This window comes from Hippoglossus hippoglossus, chromosome 9, assembly GCF_009819705.1.
Source record: "Hippoglossus hippoglossus isolate fHipHip1 chromosome 9, fHipHip1.pri, whole genome shotgun sequence".
NCBI classification, from domain to species: Eukaryota; Metazoa; Chordata; class Actinopteri; order Pleuronectiformes; family Pleuronectidae; genus Hippoglossus; species Hippoglossus hippoglossus.
This window is the reverse complement of record NC_047159.1, coordinates 22,288,175-22,308,191: the sequence shown is the minus strand read 5'-3', so window position 1 is coordinate 22,308,191 and position 20,017 is coordinate 22,288,175. Positions and strand designations below refer to the sequence as shown.

The 20,017-nt window shown below is 45.4% G+C and overlaps 1 protein-coding gene across 1 annotated transcript in view; it reads right to left on the bottom strand.

The window, feature by feature from the left end:
* Positions 1 to 942: 942 nt before the first annotated feature.
* The window catches only part of fbrsl1 (fibrosin-like 1), a 288,073-nt gene continuing 268,998 nt past the window's right edge, over positions 943 to 20,017 (bottom strand). The window contains 14 exon segments of the mRNA XM_034594905.1: positions 943 to 3,426; positions 3,889 to 4,159; positions 4,951 to 5,034; positions 6,278 to 6,355; positions 7,080 to 7,212; positions 7,993 to 8,064; positions 8,372 to 8,401; positions 8,625 to 8,696; positions 10,288 to 10,383; positions 10,596 to 10,646; positions 14,060 to 14,310; positions 15,977 to 16,236; positions 17,102 to 17,217; positions 17,278 to 17,642. Coding sequence (XP_034450796.1) covers positions 2,139 to 3,426; positions 3,889 to 4,159; positions 4,951 to 5,034; positions 6,278 to 6,355; positions 7,080 to 7,212; positions 7,993 to 8,064; positions 8,372 to 8,401; positions 8,625 to 8,696; positions 10,288 to 10,383; positions 10,596 to 10,646; positions 14,060 to 14,310; positions 15,977 to 16,236; positions 17,102 to 17,217; positions 17,278 to 17,642 — 3,167 coding nt within the window. The 3' untranslated portion in view covers positions 943 to 2,138.

Genomic DNA, 20,017 nt, shown 5'->3' with positions numbered 1-20,017 from the left:
ACCCGTTGGAGGAATACGAGGCTCAATTACCGGGGGGCTAAATTGAAAGTGATAGTGATTTAAGTCTTCCCAATACGCCAGCCCCATTCTGGAAAACAGTCTTTTTGAGAAGCCCTTAAAAAAAAAGCCAGCTGGAGTGTGTGAGACAGAGGCGTGCCATTGATTTTCAGTAACATCCCCTAATGACCTGGCCACGGTTTGATCCACGCTGTTATTATGGCCTGATACCGCGGGACAGGATTGGTGGGTCTCACAGCATACAGCAGCGAGATGAGTAGTTGGGGCATTATCAAGATGAATTGGCCGTCTCTGGACAGGCGGCAGGCATAGCCGAGGTCTTGTCAATATTAGGACGGGGCTCCTCAGGGCGCCCTCCGTGGCCCACACCAGAGCGCCTTCCGGCCTCATTAGACAAGCAGATGAGTGTTGTGCATGAGGAGAGGAGGCGTACGAGAGGGGAGAGGAGCCTCCCCTCACCACCCGATAGCCTGCCTCCAAGGCATTGCTCCTCTTAATGAGTCCAGACCACGGGTCAATATGCCACTGGGCTGCCAGTCAATACCGGTTACCTGCAACACAAACACTCAAAACCTGCTTTCATACAAAATCAATGTCCTATTAGTCCCTCCCTGTATTGCCTTGGCCAAGTCTCATCGATCCCCTCTGAGAGCTCTGCAGCCCATGTATGACAGATTATGGTCAAATGATCTGATAGCTTAGGCTACTCTGCCGGCCAACTCTGTTGCCTTTATGATTTCAAAGTAATAGCTTGATATCAGATGAGCAAATACTCTAAAAACTGAAAAATGAGGCACAAGCATTATTGGCAAACCCATCAACCCAACATCAACATTCCACTCAGTAGGTTTGGCTTACTGACAAATTCAGTTCTTGGGAGTCAGCACTGACAATGAGTACCAGAATTAAAGACAGGCAAATGTATGACATTAGGTCCAAACTTTATTCCGTACATTTTAAACCATGAATGTTCATTTTCATTTTTTGCAGGCCTAAAACTCTACTTGCTTTGTATACAACAGTCTAAGAAAAACAACTGCACAACACCACAAGGTTGACAGAGAAAGTCCTTTTGCCGCCCACTAAAAAGTGTCCTTCTTTTCTGTCCGGGGCTGGTCCAGTTTGTGACTTGGAAGTCTTTCAATAATTCGTCATTATTTCATTGGTAAATATAAACACATGTTAATCCAAGTTTCTCTAGGTATCCTCCACTATCGTCCGCTCCCTCCAGGTGATCTCTTCATTAGGGTGCTGTGTGCTGCTTTGCATAGATTGCAGATGATCCTTGTAGGCCCCCTTGCAACACCCTCCTGTCGTACTTCCCATCCATTGGCCAGGCTTGTCTGTCACCATGATATTCAATGGGGAAATGATTCCCCCATGTTTCATTTAATTTTGTTTTTCTAGAAATGGTTAAAAAGCCTAATAAATTTACACGGTAATTTTGCAGCGAAGGAATATCAACAAGATATTTACATCAGTTTTCTTTACAGAGACTGAACGAAGACCTCATAATATATATTTATCTGCATATCTCAAAGGCAAAACAAATGAACAAAATTCGGTAATGTAACATTGTACATTGTCATCATTGAGGATATCCTGGTACCATGAGGTTAAATTACTGAGGGTTGAAACCAAAATCCAGTCTTTACAGTGGGTCATAATGGATATGTCTCACAATCAACTGGGATAAATATTGTAAAAGGTGTGACTTATGCACAAAATACATAAAATTCATAGAAATGATATCTATACATGGAACAAGGATAGGAAATGTACAAACTCATTTCAGGACCTCTCTTTTCGCACAAAGCTGAAAAAGATATTGGATTAATATATTAATAATTATCAAATATTTAAGTCGGATATAAACATACACATATTTGTGTTCTCTGCCGACATTATTGAGCCTCCAGTCCGTTAAAAGTAAAGTCATGGCATGTGCTTGATCGGCCCTACACACCTTTACTTTTACTTTACAATCATACCCTTTCCCTTAGGGAGTTTTGCTCTCCTCTGGTGAAGAGCAGTGCATTTTGTTCACAAGAGGATTTCAGATTAGGGGAGTGGGGTTTCTTGAGTGCGTCTAGTAAGACTTTGTGCACGTTTCTAAGAAGCTACCGAGCCTCTACCTCTTTGGGGTTGCGAGATGGGGAGTAGTCCCGTGGGTCCTGTGTGTTGGTTAGGGGGGTAGTCCTCCTGGGTGAGGCTGGCCTGGCACTGCCGGCTGGCACAAGGGGTGGGGGTGCACTGAGTGCGGCAGTCGGGGGTGTTCTGTTAAGAGGGCCGTTGTGTCCTGTGGAGGGGCTGAGTCTAGGGTAGGGCATGCCGCCGAGGTGGGGCATAAAGGGGGGCATGTGGGGTAGATGGCCCTCCATGGGGGACTGGTGCAGCTGATGGAGGCGTGCTCTGTCCAGCTCCTCCCGCAGGTGGAGGCGCTCTCGCTCCTCCGCCTGCTGCCTCATTCTCTCGTGCTCCCTGCGCACCTCCATCAGGTGCTCGTGGTGAGAGTAGTCATGAGCCTCCCTCTCGCGGTAGGCCCGTTCCTGTTCGTACATGCTAGGGAAGCGATGTCCTTGCTCTGCCCTGAGCTGGAAGTCCATGCGCCGCTGCAGGTCCAGGCTGCGGTAGGCCTCTCTAAGAGGGTCCCAAGGGAAGGCCTGGTGAGGCAAGCGCTCTCTACCTGCCAGAGGGCTCACACCCATAAAGGGAGCCATACGAGCCCGGTCTAGCACGTTGAGACTGCCCATCTGGGGCATGGCACTCATGGACAGGGGCAGAGAGTGTGCCATGGGGACACCGTGCAGCCCAGGTCCTGGGATGTCACTGCCACGCTGTGAGGGAAGAGTCTGCTGAGACAAAGGTGGGTGGTGGTGGTGCGGGTTCATATGTTGGCCCATGGGAACAGAAAGACTTTGGGCTGGTGGGTGGGGGGCCGGCTCAGAGCTCACCACCATGACCTCCTGCTCCTCCTTCCTCTCCTCCTTAATCTTCATGTCATTTTTCACCTTGTGGAGGAGGTCTGCAGGTGGGGGCTCTTTCTTCTCGCTGTCCTTGAGTGTAGGTGGGGGCCCACCTACCATCTTCAAGTTCTGCTCGTTGATCATTGCCTTGGAGTATGGAGAAGGAGAACGTTGACAAGGTTTGATGGAGTCTTCTGAGGTTCTCCTCTCCAGCATCTCCTTCCCAGGGGAGCGGCTCTCTTTCACCTTCACGTCCGACTCTCTGTGGCGCTCCAGCAGCTCCTTCTCCGCCTCACGAACCCGGTCTACGCTGCCGCTGTGATGCCGTCCCGAGTCACTGGAGTTCTGGCTGTTTGAGCGAATCAAGTTGCTGATCTGGTAGCCGACTGGTGCAGAGGCTGGAGATGAGCGGTTGGAGTGTCGGTTGCGATCCACAGAATCCCTGTAATGACAATATAAGACAATTCTGTTGGTGCTAGTTAAAACAAGTATCATGTAGAGGGGTTGCATGTAGGTTACCATGCTCTAATCTTCCTGTGTTCATGGTTTAAGCCTTAATTCTGATAGAAACTCTTGTGTGCTGCTTCTAAATTATCCACGGAGATCCTTCCAATTAATTTTTGACCGATAGCTTCCCTCATAGCTTAATTTTTCCTGTTTGATTTGTGTCTTCCGATTGGATGCATTTTAATTCAGTTTCCAAGGATATTACTAATGCCAGAGGAGTTGTTTCCTTCTTGGGGGAAGCATATAATACTTTGAAATAACACACTGAAGTGAAATTGTAGATACATTTTTTTTTAATAATTGCTCTTTTGGAGAAATAATAATAATTTTTACTGACTCATTTGAAAGCTGAAATCCTATAAATAATTCTAAAAAAGCTGAAAGACCATAAACTCACCTGTCTTTATCCTTCTCCTCTTTGCCGATGGACGAGTCTCTTTTCTCTCTTTCCCTCTCCCGCTCCCTCTCTCTTTCCCGCTCCCGCTCTCGCTCTCTTTCGTGGCTGTTGGCCGAGTTGCTCCTCTCGGTGTCTGCGGTCTTGGGCCACTGCGGTGGGGTGGGGAACGAAGGCGGGGTGCGTCGAAGTCTGTTCCAGGTGTCGTGGTGGGGGCTGCCAAACGTGGGCAGTCCTCCCGGCCCCTCCTTGGTGCCAAACATACTGTTGGACCCTGGAGAGAAAGGGGAGACAGGCGTGGGACCCACTGTAAGTTAATTGGGCACAAAACCTTCTTGAGGACACATAAGATGAGAAAGACTCAACAAAAGCTGCTTTTGTCTTTGTCTCTGGAGGTTCTCTCACTGACGCTGTTTGAAAGAGTTAGAGGTTAATGGCTCCCCCCACCAGTGGAAAGAAAATACTTCATTTGCTTTTGGACTAAAGGGCTTCTCCCCCCCTCCCCTTTTTGCACGGGATGAAAAGGGGAGACTCACTTGCCCTCTGGAGTTGAGGGCTGTGAAAAGCCAAAGGGAGACCTTAGCATTCCACGGCATGTCTATTTCAATCACATCCATTTTCACAACAGGAGTTGGCACACAAAAATAGAAGCGGGAGAGAAAGGCACAGAGAGGAGGATGCATGGGGAAAAGAGAAAGCCCTCCACGGTGGTGCAGAAGGGGCTTGTCAAATAATTAATAGATGAATTGCCACCAAACGACAGACCTGAGAGTGCCTGTTGGCAGTAGTGCAGCCAGATTAAAGCCAGGCTGTTGGGGACATGGTTGGTGGATGAAGTGGAGGCAGGGAGGAGGTCTGCTGTGGTGTGTTGTGCTGCCTTGTTGGGCCTCGCTGGGCTAGGGGCTGCTTTGCCACAGAAACTAGAGCTAAGTGTCTTAATTTTTTCTTTCCTCCCCTCCTGGGCTCTCCCTGTGGTCTAACTCTGTCCTGCTCTGTTATGCCACTGTCCACAGGGGCCAGACTGAAGGGGGGAGCGGTGGAGGAGGAGAGGGGGCCAGCGCTTACCAAGCGAGGGGTTGCCTAATCCTCCGAAGGCACTGCTTGAAAGGTTGCCGAGGCCGCCAAAGGAACTGGAGCGACTGAAAGGATCTGCAAAATGCCAAACAGGGATTAGCAAAAGGGGGGTGGCTGGCTAGCAGTGCTCACCCCAACACCAGCCCATTCCACTCGGCTTTTCTCTTACAAGCGAGCTGTGGTTTTTTTTAGCGCTGCCACCCTAGCTCCCTGCCTGATAATCCTGCCAGGCCGTCTCGATGCTGGGTTCACTGCCCCTAACCGGAGTGCAGCGTCTCTGACCCTGCTGGGTGCAAGTGCAACAACATTGCTTGATGGGGAAATTAGTTTTGAGTTGTTGGAGCAGATCTGAAAATGGACTGTGGTAGGGCAGGGGAATATGAAGCTGTGAAAATGAGGCTAGACAGAGTGTAATGAGTTAACTGGAGAAACGGTGTCTGATGGGATCAACTGGTGCAAAGCCCAGACTCCACAGAGATATAGTAACCGGAATATCAACCCTGAGAAGTCAGTAAACAACATTCATCAACTAATAATTTGCCGTGCTGTTTTAACTAAGCAAAAATCCTTCAGGAAATGCAGACGGTATCAGCAGATTAGGGTTTAAGGATTTTCATCTGTGGGGCTTGTTAATGTATCAGGACAGACAACAATTGAGAAATCTCCTCTGCCTCACGCGTGAATTCCCCGGACAGGAAAATGTTGTTTGCCAAGTCTTCCTCCTCTGTGCACCGTGCATTCATGGGCACAAAATGGATTGACTCAAGGGCTTATTTCATGAAATCAACTTGCCACTCTGAATCCAAACAGGGTCTCAGTGATTGAGTCGTGGTGAATACATGAATGGCTACAAATAATTCCATGCATAAATAAATACAGCAACATTAACTTTGAATTACAAACTTTGCAAGCCAATAGAAAATCAAAATAAGTATCATCTATGCAGCTGCACCGAGTTCAGTTTCCCCCAAACAAATGAGGGGTGTGGAATACAGCTGAAGATTCAACCCTTGGCTCGCTGTCTTTTTAATAGGAGTTATTTAAGGCTACGTTATGAATCATAGTGTCCGATTATATGATGGCTACTGCGGCAGCCGACTGACGGCACTGGCCAACTGGATTCCACATTAACCCTCGAATGAATCTGAGGTCAAAATTGGAAATATCTTGGTTTCACGTTACACCCCAGTGGCTTGTAATGGTTTTTAAAACAAGAGTGGTGCAAGGGAGACAGAGTGAGTAAGTGAGTGAGAGAAAGAGCGAAAGGGGGGGATACATGTATCACAAAATGTTAAAACGTGGGGTTACTTACACTTACCTGCCAAATGGCTAGGAGGCAGGAAGCCGCTGGGATGTGGGGCGTGGCCATAGGGGGAAGGAGCTGGGTGGCCAGAGCCTATCAGAGGAGGAGAACAGCATTATTAGGATCCAATCAGGCATTCAGGCACGGAGGAACTAAATGTATTTTCCACAACGACAATCTCAGCTCTGACCCCTGTGATAGAGGTATTTTTCTTCCTGCAACAGCATCACTAACGTGTTGGATATACCATACTAGATGAGATAGACACAGCTGAGTAATGATAATTCATATTTTGACTTTATTGCAGCTGTTGCATGTCAGTGAGCGATGCTATAGCTAGAGCTGCTTATTGGGGTCACTTGCCAGAAGCTCGCATCTCTCACAAAACGCTGTTACCATCATCACCCACATTCCATGAATGGTTAATGAAAGAACCAATTAGAGGAGTGTCTCCTACACACCACTGCATAATTACCAGTCAAAGGCTGTTCGCCTCTCTGTTGCCCTTCAACGCAGGGCAAATCAGTCAATTACCTAACCGAGAGTCATCCATATTCATTTCTGACTTTACTGGCAAAACATTTGCTACAAAGCTGCTACAATTAAGTGAACATTATACAAGAGGAGGGGTTGGGGGGTGATGCCATTTTGTTACAACGGTGGAGGAACGATTTCGACATGTGGCTATAAATGCTCATCTCCATAAAGACAGAAACGGTGTTGGATGGATCGCAGAATAGAATAATTTGAGTGTTTTTAATGATTTGTCTTGGAAGGTTCATCGCCCTTGCATTGGATGCTGAGAGACCCCACTGACCTGTGGTAGAGAAAAGGGGTCGCGCCAGGTCATGGGGGTACGGGAGCCCTGGAAAGACGCCTGGACCTGGGGGTCGACTGAAGAGGTCCAGCTTCCCATTCATGTCGAGTTTGTGAGGATCCAGCTGCATTTGCTATAGTCAAGAGAGGAAGAGAAAGGGAGATGGAGACATACAAAGGAAATTAGGTCGGTAGGCAACAGTACCAAACATTTCCAACAACAGAGTGAGAGGGATTTATGCTCAGCTACGCTGGGTGAGAGATCAGAGGAAGACAGATACATCAACAATGGCTCCATGTCTCCAATTCTGGCCAACTGTGTTATAACAAATATATGTAAGCTGATTAGGGACACTAAATCCTTGCTAACGGGCATTCAGAGCCCGAGAAGAGCTGACACCACAGGGCCAGTGGCATTAGCAGAGGATCTCCATGGCGAGGCCACACTATCCTCGGTCAGTGAGAGGAGAATTTCCACACAAGCTTTATTTTTGTCTGTGCTCACATGTTGCATTTTTGTCAACACATATTAATTCAATTGTCACTCACTGGTGCAAATGTGATGGTTTATGATCTGCCCCTTTCTCTTTAGGTGGAGTGAGCCATGCACAGAACGTTTAATGAGCTTTAGGGAAAACTTAACAAGAGGAGACAGCATTTTTCTTGGATTTTGTGTCGTTATTAACTTTAACAGCATTCTGTTCCTTTTTCTGCCATCTGACTTTTCCCAGCAACATGATCTTTCTGAATCCAGTAACACGATTATATTATTTAACAGGTAAAGATCCAACTGTGACATGATAAGACCTATCTGTAAGAATGTTATTTGGGGCATTATTTCCTTAACAATATAATGTATCTGGGTTTACATGACAGCAAGACTCCTGAAAGACATCAATATGCATCTCACGCACCTTCATTTTCTGCTGGTGGTGGTAGATCTGCCATGCGATCTGGACATGCACTGCACACCACTTGCCAGGTTTCTAAAAATTTAGAGAGAGACTGAGGTTAGCCTGCTGGCTTTGATACGGGGAGCTAAAAGTGGATTCTGGCAACACGATTTTTCTGGCCAAACTACAAAGTGGGAACTCATCCGAATTTTCAACCAGGCAACGGATTAAGAAAATCTAACCCTGACTTTAACCCAATCGAGACCTCGAATCTAACTGTAAGTGCAGCTGCAACACGCTGCAGAAATTTGAGTGAATGAAGAATTTGCAGTGTTGAGACTTTGTGGCCTGGCCAGAGAGATGACAAGTTACACAAAAGATACACATGGCAACAACTTACCCTAACAGATGTCCTGAATGGATCTGTTATCTGTGTGAATAAACAGACGACCATTACCATCATCAATAAATAATAACACCTGGATAAATGCGTTTATAGGTAGGCACGAGGAGAAGTGTCTCAAAAAGGTGATAATGCAGAGACATGCATTCACATCTCTTTGAGACACATGCTGCAGTGTACATGTGCGGCTTTCACTGGGAGGGACAGAGCAACAGGAGCCTGGTTGGGACGCGATCGGCCTCGTGCTTACCCGTGGATCCTTGTGTAGGAGTGTGTGAGGTACTGCTCCAGGACGTGCGGCTACGTCGATGGAATTAGATGCCTGACAGAGAGAGAGACAGAGAGACAAAGACATACATGGTGATCAAGGGGATCTACTGTCGTTAACACATTTATAGAATATTTAGATCCCTGTTACATAGCTACTCTATGCAGAATAATTCAAAGACAGTACGTTGACCTCATAGAATAACCCTCAAACAGGGGTCTGGCATCCTAAAGGCTATTTTCTTTCCATGTAAATAAGAATAAGTAACATAAGGACTAAACCTTGTGTCCATGTTCTGCCAGTAACTCTTCGATCCTTCAGCTAGAGATGACAGCATCACTGTAACCTTATATCCTTCCTCAGCAGCACTACAGCTACTATATAGCTGATAAAACAGGAGTGATGCTGCAGGCGCTGAGCCGCGTCAGAGTAACGCACCTCGTCTTTAACTCGCTGGGGCACAAGTGCTTAGATCAGCCTTATTAATCCTTCCCTATATCAGAGACTGGAAGGATCCAGCAGGGTGACCAGCCCCCACAAACAAACACACATCCCAAGCTCCTTTCCAAGATTACTTAGCAGGGTCTTTAGACACATAAGATGGTTCCTTGAGCCACCTGGAAGGGCCTGCCACAAAAGGGCCCCTCCATGACAAAGTCCGCTGGGAATAGGGCCAGCGGATTTAGGGCAGCTTTGATTAGTGGCTTACACCGGGTCACAGCCGCTGGGCATCTGCCAGACGGACTAACACCCTCATTCTCCTTCCCATCCCTCACGTCCCTAACTCTCCTGCATCGTCTCTCCTTTGCTCTCCTGAACAGATTTTTGCCTTCCTATCCCTGACATGGCAAATGTCAGAGCTCGGGTCATCACACACTCTGACCCTGGTTCAGGTCCAGTCAAGTCTGACAGTGTATTATCATAACAGATTAAAATGTGATGAGGTAAGGGTTATTAGAATCCTGTTTGATATCTTCAGCAAAGAAAGCTCTGCTGCTTTGTCACATTCACGACAGTATATCTCTTATCAACAAATCTAATGTAATGTAAATATTCATTCTGCATGAATATAACGTTTTTTATTTGCCATTTCTTTTATTAATATATTCTTCAAGGATATTTCTTTAATGAAACACATATAGAGCATACTTGCAGAGCATACTTGCACATTCTGCTTTTTCATCAAAAACTACAGCACCATGTTTCTGGTTACATTTGTGCTTACCATCCATAATAGTGGCTTCTGTGTTTGGTGAGAAAAAAAACTACAGAAGTTGGCTCAGAGAGCCACATGGCTTAGAGCTACTGACACAGTGTATGTTACTACACATCTGATTAAAAACTTCAGAGTGTGCAGAGTCTATTTATTATCCCTTTCATTAATTTCCTTCAGTGAGTGTGTGAAGACATTTTGACTCATGCAAAATCTTGGCACTCTTTATATACAGCAGGGCATTTAAACAGCTTTTTTAAACTGACAAAAGTTGACTTATCCTTGCGTGCACAAAAAAGTAAACTTGCATCTTAACATTGTGGTTTTGCCTTTGGTGTGCTATCAGTGAGCTGTTGTTTTAATGGTGTACAAGCCCATGCAACTTTAAACTGTTTGTAGATCATGGGTTGAGGGTGGGGACGTGGGGCTGACCTTGGGCTGGAAGGCTCCTTGCAGCGAGCTGAAGGGTCCTGAGTGTGGGAGCAGCGGGGGCATGCCTGGCATGGTGGGGGGGTAGGAGGGGAAGAACTGGGGAGAAAAGGGGGGAGGATGGGAAACACAGAAAGACACAAAACAAAATCATACAGAGATACGTACAAGGACTCAAGCGTATGCACACACACACACAAAACCACAGCCCCGATAAATGCTGTCATGGCAACATTCAAATATGTCAAATATTTGATTTGCCAAATGCAAATATGAAAAAAGAAATATTTGAATAACAAAGAGAGACTCACGTTTGAATGTCTGATGAATGGATTGTCCAGTTTGGGGGCGTATTTGTCGAACTGGAAGAGAAGACAAGAGAGAAAAGAATTACAAAACATGCCGTACCTAAATCCTTCATGCAAAAGCCTTTTTAAATAAAACATCTCATTATTTTTACATCATGAAAACATAACATGTGATCAACATCTGTAACTGGTAATAAGCAGGATTTTGATCCAGAGTAATAAGCCCTGGAGTAAAGCAGCTGGCTCGCACTGGTCATGGGTTTACTTAAACTGCATGGTCAGATAGGCAGTTAAATTACTAACAATACAGCCGCTTTAGTAGACTGCCAAGATGAAGGCAGCCTGCATCATTTTCCAATTGAGCATACAGAGGTTGGGCGTGGAGGCCCAGCTTTGGGAATCAGACCATTTTAAAACCAGACCAGTTGTTTCTATTCACTGGAAAATTGGTAGAAATGTGAATCTAATTGCCTTTGACGGCAACGTTTTTTTTGCAACTACAAATCCCCCATAGTATAACTGGGAGGGGAGTACATGGAGACATATAGCTTGAATTGGGTGTTAGAAAACCAGACTTCTAAAGCGATTTAGTCAGGAAAACAGGCCAATTCTCTGAGCATAAAATCATGGAAATAATATATGGAACCTCTTGTGTGAACAGTCCGTCTTTTTACGACTGAAACCGAATCAACTAGATGTAATTTGCAATGGTTAGGGGCTAATTCAGGACAGATCAGCATGAAACTGATATAACTTTAAAACGCTGAACTGATGTGAGGAAACCGATCCTGTGGCGGGCCTTATGCCTACCAGAATAATCTTAATTAGAATTTGCCAGATAAAAAGCAGTGTTGTTTGATGAAAAGAAGGTTTATGATCATATGGGAATCTAGTCAGTAAACTGAGAAGCAGAGTAGGGAGAGGCAGAACGGAGAATGTTTCTCTGTGTATGAATAGGAGCCTTGTAAGTCTGTTCACTGGCTCTCTATTTTGAAACAGGCTAATTACAAGTGACAGTAACTTATTCCTATTCCGCAAATTCGCAAACCATTTGCAGGTACTTTTTGCGAGTGTTTTCACAAAGCTCTCTTGGCAGGCGCAGACGTTTTTTGGGGTTTACATAAAACAAGAAAATGAGTGGGTATGAATCAGAGTTTCTGTGTGGAGCGTGTGCAGCGACACGGGTGGTTGAAGGGGGAGCCGGTGGAGGGTTGGCTAAAGCTGCTGGTGGGGAGGCTGGGTTTTTGGGCCAGGGGCCCTTTTAGTGAACCTGGGCCATTCAAATTTGCACACAGAACGGCAGCGGCGGCAGCGATGGTGTTGACGGCCCTGTCTGTGGGCGATAATGGGCCCAAATCAAAGACAGACAGCCTATTGAGGGGAAGCGGCGATCCAGCTTCCGAGCTCATTAAACGGCTCCTCTGCATTTCTGAAGGCGCGGCCTGTTTAATGTCCGACACTGGGAGAGGGATTTTGGCTGCTTTATGGCCTTGTAAAAAAAACGGAGAAAAAACATAAAACTCTTGCCCTTATAATTTATGGTGCCTGTCACGGTTTTATGGTAAACAGCTTTGGCTAATTAAAGATTAATATTTCATCTTATAACAATTAAGAATATTCCTGGTCCAAAGACAAGGCAGGGGCAAGGTACCAAAGACACTCAATGCTGCCATTTGGCAAGCCAGCTGCTTGAGGGCGTTAAACAATAAACAAATATAGAGGTCTCATAATTTCATTAATTACAGCCATTAGCCAAGGGCTGTTATAGAGTTGAAATGACACGGGGCATCTAGAGAGCAGGGGAAAATAAAAGAGAGAGAGAGAGAGAGAGAGAGAGAGAGAGAGAGAGAGAGAGAGAGAGAGAGAGAGGCCTCATATAGTTTGCCTTTTCATGACAAAACAGTAAGTCAACCACAACATCATCATTACCAGTGCTCTATGAGCTCAGCACAGAGGAGAAGAAAAACAGCATAGTAACAGAGGAGATGAAGGGAGGGGAGAAGGCACAAGTTAAGTATTAACACAGTTTCAATTAAAAGGAACAAAAAAGAGCAGAGGACATAAATAAGAGCAGAATCCGATTGCATCACCACAACAACAGAGGAGTGAGTGGGGGTTACGTACATGATGGGCTACATAATGCCAGCATTAGCAAGATGAGGGCAAATCGCCTTTTATCTTCAAAGAGAAGGACCGTGAACTGTGTATAAATCTGACAATGTCAGGAACTGACTGCTGACCAGATAACGACATGTGTGTCGGCTAAAGGACCGCTCTAAATGGTCTCTACACTTATCTGAGACTGTGCCATAAATACCAGAGCTTTGATTTCAGATGTACAGGATGGGGATAATCTTGGGAGCAGGGGCCTTAATGGGAACACAGGCTCTCGATCGGAGGTCATGACATGATGGATTAGATCTATTAGACTAATGCCAAAAGCTACAAATGGGGCCCCCGTCTGAATCGACTGTCAGCGATTGCTGTGCATTTAAAATAATGATGGATGAATAGTTATAACCTTTTTTCTTCTGAACTAATCCCCCCCCCCCGACTTAATGGCAGTCAAAGCACGGAAGCAATTAGAAACATTATCAAAACAGTACTGCAGTGATGTCATCCCCCACTCATCTGCCACGAAGTTATTTGACTGGCTTTGAATTTGTCATTGGCAAGTATGGTTGCTGTTGAGCTGTGTGCACACACATACGCAAATATACAAGTCTACAGAAACGCACACGCACATCTGTTTGACGCTGCCTTTGTTAACGGGCAAATGAAAACAGTCAGAACCATTTAAAACACATCCATCTGCAAACAATTGAGAAGCCTGCCTTCAGGCAATTCCCCTTTTTTGATCCTCAGCAAACACTGAGCAGCAAAATCTGTGTCAAAGTTAAGAAGAAGAGGAATCATTTCAATGAAATTTGGTAACGTTTGCTGGTTTGGCACACATGCCATGAGTCAGACAAGGGCCTCTGTGGAAAGTGAAGCATATTGTGGATGTACAGTTTCATATGCAATTCCTCTGTGGATGAAGCAGTTGCAGATCATGGAAATAAATGTGTACTTGATCAGGTTTAAGCAACCTCAGCAGCAACTAGCATGTTTGTGGAACTAGTGCTTGTGTGTGTGTGTTAGTATGTGTGTGTGTAATGGGAGGTGACAGTCAGTGGGTCGTATCTGCCTAGCGTTTGTCCTCGTCTCAGTCGTCCCAGTGGAAAAGATGTGATGCTCTCAGACTCTCAGGCAGCAGGACAATATGTAGACATCAAAAAGCAAAATTCAAACTGAATCAGTGTTACATTCTTGAAGGGAGGGGTTCCTACAGCTACTGGACATATTTGGTGAATTTGGGGTAAAGCAAAAAAAGGGAGGTATTGATTGAAGAGGAGATTTGAAGGGGTGACAGCTGGGCAGGTGGGTGGTAAGTTACGGGAGCTTTCTTGTTTTTTACTTATCCTCACATTTCTGGCTTGGTTACGCACCATGGGGGGTGCGGTGGGCGGTGTGAGGATGGCGGCCGGGGGCAGACTGGCGGGAAAGGGCGTGAAGGTGTGCTGGTGGGTGTGTTGGTGCTGGTGCATGTGCTGGTGTTGGTGAAACTCGGCCCTCAGGAGCGACACGGGGGCCAGCGGTGAGGCGGGCGGCCCCCGGCCCCGCTCTGAACTCTGAACCAGGAAGCGGTTGTTCAACTCTTGCCTCAGGAGGTCATGCTCTGCAAGAAAGGAGAGCGAGGAAAACCAAAACAAAAAAAAACAAAAAACAAAAAAAAATGGGGTGGGGGAGGGAAGGACACAAGAAAAAAAAAGGCACGGGCGCCCAGTCAGTCTTCACAACAAGGGTAGAAGAGAAAGAAAATAGTCACCTGGCATTCTCTGTTTCTCCAGCTCATGCTGTGAGGGTTTTCTACGTGGGGACTCATTTGTGGTGGTAAGAGAGTTGCCTGTGACAATGTGCCAATCAGAATCCCCGAATGAGGCTGGCAATACATGATTGGTTGGTTGAATGATATCAACAGGCTGGTATCTAAAGACAAGAGAGAACCAAGAGTCATCCCAGCAGAAAACACACACACTCTTGCCCTCAATTAGAAAGTCAATGCACAACTGGCATATAGAAGACATTTTACTACACTCATCATCGCTGGAGACATGTGCTTCCTTCTACTGCTGCATGAAATCACTGGTTTTGATGAACTAGTTGAGCTTATTATCAAATAGCATATAATCACATATTATTGGCAAGAGAAATTATAAATGGCTGTTAAGACTGCATCAGATTACTGACTGAGTGCAGAAAGCTTTAACACGTGACTGAAATACTTATGTCTATATGCTCGAGATGTCTCCAGCTGTGATGACAGTGCACACTGACCTTTTTCCTGTGATGCATCTAAGCCCTCATACTGTGACCTCATCACACTTGTAAAATGTCTACTACTATTAAAAACGTCTGATGTGTCATAGCAACACATATATGATGTTTGTCACCAGTGAAAAGCATGAAAACATGTGACTATTTAAATCTGATTTATTTACATTCTCCTTTTTCTATTCTCTCTATTTGTTGTTACTCTTCTAGCCCCTAGAGCAGCTTGGGGAAGTAATTGCAGTAAAAGGTAATTCCATATGACTGACTTTATAGGAAAAACTTTGTTTTACATCTAGCTTTAGCATATCCTGTTCCATAAACTTTGGTTTTGAAATAGATAATAATTTACTAGTCAATATTTAGTGTTATTAAAAATAAAGTTAATCCGTTTAAACCTTGTCTGTTCCATGTCTAAAGTCAATCAATTAAGGAGAAAATAAACCCACATAGGTTTAGTGATGAAACACATGTATTTTTTGAAATAAAAAAGTGTCTATTTATATATTGTACTGTGTGGAGTACAAAAGATCAGTATTTTTAATAAAGGAGCACTTACCAGGTCAGCAAATCATAAATGAACAGTTAAACACCATATAACACATATCATCATGTTAAAGACTAGTTTTCCAGTAAGTTACTGTAGCATGTATACGGTAGTTTTATTCTCAGACCTGTAATTCTAACATGAAAAGTTAGAAGAGCTGTGCAGTTAAGTCCAGTACAAATGAACTAATTGGCCACATCATGATATAAACTCTTACTCTGCCTCCACTGAGTATGTATATATATATACAGACTTCGATATATGTGTAAAGAAATGCCAAGAATGAGTACATTAAATTCTACCACTGCAGATTTCATTATTTTGTCCAAATGTGATATAAATATTTCAATTAAATAAATAACCAGCATTGAAATCCAGTGTTGTTTTTTTAAAGCTACCATTTGCCAAAGCAGTCTGTGTTTGCACTGGCTAGCTACCATCCAGCATGCGAGGTGCACGGCTTTACCTGGGTAGGGGGTGCCGGCGGGGTGCCCAGGCACCACTAAACTGTTGGTCGGTAAGGTCGGTGGTGGAGGCAGTGTGGCTGGGGTTGCAAACATGGCCGGATGGCGATGGGCCGGGCTCCGTAGAGAGGAATAATGCGAGGTAGAGAGATTGGCTATGGACAAAGGCAAGGCAGGGGCCGAGGACGGGAGTCCACTGAGGTGGTGGTGAGGGGATGGGGGCAAGTGTTGTTTGGGAAGACCCACTGGACTGCTCCTGTGGCTGAAAGAGACAAACACACACACAAAAATACAGTTCTGTGTTAAAGAGATTGAATACATACTATTTGATTCAGTTAGAATGCAGTAGTTTGATACATTTGATCAAAGTACTACTAACTGCAACTTCCATGTGTTGTATACATGTGTTCACTTGCTTCATTGCTAACTCAGTATTAGTCCAGCTGTATTGATGTTTGACACTTTGCTTTGACATGAGAATTATTTTACAATAAAGCTTCTTACACTGAACTAAAGAAAACGAGGTGAGGGCAGAATCTGAGGGAATGAAATGAAACTGGAAGAGGCTGAATGTGTTGTATCTAGTGAAGTGTTGCTCAGTGAAATAGAGTGAATCTGACAGCTGCTTATTGCAAGTTTGTGAAGCGGAAAATCAATATCTGCTTGAAAACAGTCAATATTGTGTAGAATATCAACTCTACAGTATCTCGTCCCATCGGATTATATTATATAAATTTGGAAATTGCTGCAGTCGATTGCTGTCTCCACCAGACAGGCAGGGAGGCGTTTAAGTGTTTGTGGTGACAATGTAATACTCTGATCTGGTACATAAGGGGAAACACAGCTCCCTGATGAAAGTGAAGACGGCTCCCTGGATACTGAATATCTGCTTCCTTATTGTTAGTCAGCAGCTCTGAGGTCTCTGGTGGTCTTACACAGACATACCTCCGCTGGCCGACTGAGGTTGAAATGTTGCTGAATACACCAATAACCTTACATCAGTAAGATATAGTTATAGCACGAGAATACTTGTTGAATTACACTGCTAATTCTTAGTGGTTAGACATTTCTAATCAAGCACAAGCGCCTTCTGTCTTGTTCCCAAAAATGCCCCTGTAACAACATACCTGATATCGTGGAGGCTGTTGTACTGTAGCGGGTGATGCAGCTGGTGGCTGATTACTGGCCGTGTGTGGTGCTGTGGGGGCAGAAGAACACGTGGCTCCTGGTGCGGGTGAGGGTGAGGCGGGTGAGGGTGAGAGTGAGGGTGAGGGTGAGAGTGAGGGTGAGGGTGAGGGTGAGAGTGAGGGTGAGGGTGAGAGTGAGGGTGAGGGTGCGGGTGAGGGTGAGGGTGAGGAGGGTGGGAGTGGGGATGGGGATGGGGATGGGGTGGCGCCCTCAACAGGGGAGGGGTAGGGACAGGGGGCAGAGGCTGCTCCTTCTTGACGCTGAGAGGAGGTGGTGTGGGGAGGCGCGACCTGGGAGGTTCTGGAGGGGCCGCCGCTGCAGCGGGGGCCGGGGAGCCCGTGGGCGCCGACGCCGGGGTGGGGCTGGGCACGGGAGGCGCGAAAGGCACCTCACTGTTGCTTTGCTCCTGGCTGCGCTGGAGCCCGGATACTTTGGCTGAGCTACAAGTCTTGGACTCGGGAATCTCATTCGGTGGCACACCTGAGGAGAAAAGGAACAAGACAATGTAAGAAGAAAATCGGAAACAGTTGGACCATCTCAAATGTCAAGTAATTTCCTGGTTGGAGTCAAAAATAATGGTTCTAATGTTGGTGCATGATCAAGCAAAACATGTCTCCCTTTCCTTCTTGATAATGTTGTCTCCACATCTTTTGCCTAAGGTTCCTCCTGCTTCCGTCTCCCTAGGTTCCATTAAGTGTTTAATCAGGTCATTTTCATGCTTGACTATAATCAGATGATCCAATTTCTTCTCGCGATCCAGTCAGTATGAATAAATCACAGCTAATTAAAGTTAAATGTCGGCCCCTATTCAGGGCTTTGCTGAGCACACAATCTGGCATGAAATAATTATGTTTCAATTCTGCTGTGAAGAGAGATCATGGCCTCTTATCTTGGCCTCTCTGCCACTGTGCATTTCTATCCCCCCCTTCCTGATCTTTCAGGGGATTTGGGGAACCGCAGCAAAGCACTCTGAACTTGGCCACTTTGTCTTCACCATTCATCAGGGGGCTTTTCAAAAGACAAGAAGCTTTTATGATCACCATTCCACCGAACAATGACTTTTCATACTTGCACTGATGCAATTTAATGACTGCAATTACATGCTGTTGTGGCAAGAAAATGAAAGTGGCAGAAAATGCAGCATCTCGACACCTTTCACATACAAAGAATCTCAAAGCACTTATGAATCTTAATGAAAAAGAAAAGATGTGCGATGATCTTCCACTTCTCTCGGAGTTAAAAGAAAAACAAAATGAGCCACAAAGAGATTGAGTCTGAGGAGATGGCAGTGCTACAACTACAATAGGGAAAACAGTGCTACAGCTTCTGAAGTAATCAAAGCTGCTGGTGGTGGAATTCGTTTTAAGCACAGAGGCATCACACGAAAAAAATCAGAGAAAGAAAATGTTCACACACGGATGGAGACAGATCGAGACAGAGGAAGAGAGAAGACAGGCTGGTGCAGATGAGGCTCTCCAGGCGGCTTTAATCTACAGCTAAGATGCAGCAGTACTTCAGTCACAAGGCTTACTTGCGCCGCAATTAAAAAAGCTCCATGGGCACTCTCAACGGTAACAAAAACTGAGAAGTGCTGGGAGCCGCTGTCAGGCCGGTGAGAACTCGATATGGAGCCTACTAATGGAATATCCAGTCCCTATTAACAGCCTGCTTAATCTTTCAAGGATCCTAACACCCATAAAAAGACCAATAAAAAGGCAGGGCAGAGCTTTTATTTTTTTATTTGTTGAGCTCCCTCTCACTTGCTCCCTGCGTTTTATGGGAGAACTGGGCCTGGCTAAGGTGTCACGATTTTCAAATGAATTCTGGGGTCTGTGTGTCTATAGACCTCCAGATTTATAGGGGTCTGGTATTTGGATTAAACTGTCAGGCTCTCCTCCTGCAAGCGAAGGAAGAATGACGGCAAAGACGGAGAGACGGGCACAGACAGGCAAACAGAGGCGAAGAAGCAAATATCCACAGTCAAAATGTCGCCGCTGGGTGATGTTGCCGTGGCAACCTGTTCTCCCAGACACAATGTGAGGCGAGTATTACGGAATGAAGTCTCGCTACGACCACTAGAAGATAGAGAGGGGCTTCTTATACTAATGCTGGGAAGCCAGGGCCACAGCGAGCGGCGGGTTATCTTAATGATGATTCTAATGGGCTCTAATGGAGGCAGGGAGGTATCAGCTCAAACCAACCCCATCCCTCATTAAAATCACACACACACACACACACACACACACACACGCACACACACACACACACACACACACACACACACACACACACACACACACACACAAGGAGATGGACACTAAGTTGTCATTCTGGGCACATTACACAATCACAAACAGACACAAATATAGTCGTCATTATAGAGTAACAGCAAAGCAAAAATATTTGCTTACTCCAAAAGTATTTACCTCAATTATGTCTTTGCTTCATGTTTATGGCAACGTGCTAGTATGTATATAGAGTTATTGTGTGAAAGCTCCTTAAACTACACTTTCTTTAGCACAATGCAGCAAGTCAAGAGAAGTGAAAAAGTGATGACAACACTCTCTATCGTACCTGCTCACTTACGCAATTCATGCCGCAGCAGCCATTTTGAGAGCAAACGAACACACAGCGATAACAAGTTGACAGGAATGCCTCTCTGACACATGTCACCTAAGGGCTATATGTAGCAAAAAAATCACTGCTGTTTTTCAACAAACACCGTCCCTCTGCCGCAAAACCACACATAACTGTCAGCTGGAGTTACAAGCATTTCAACAAACTGACAAATTTGGCATTGTTTTGTTCTTCTCTTCCTTAGTGCACGTTGCCTGCAATCACACACTGAGGAGAAC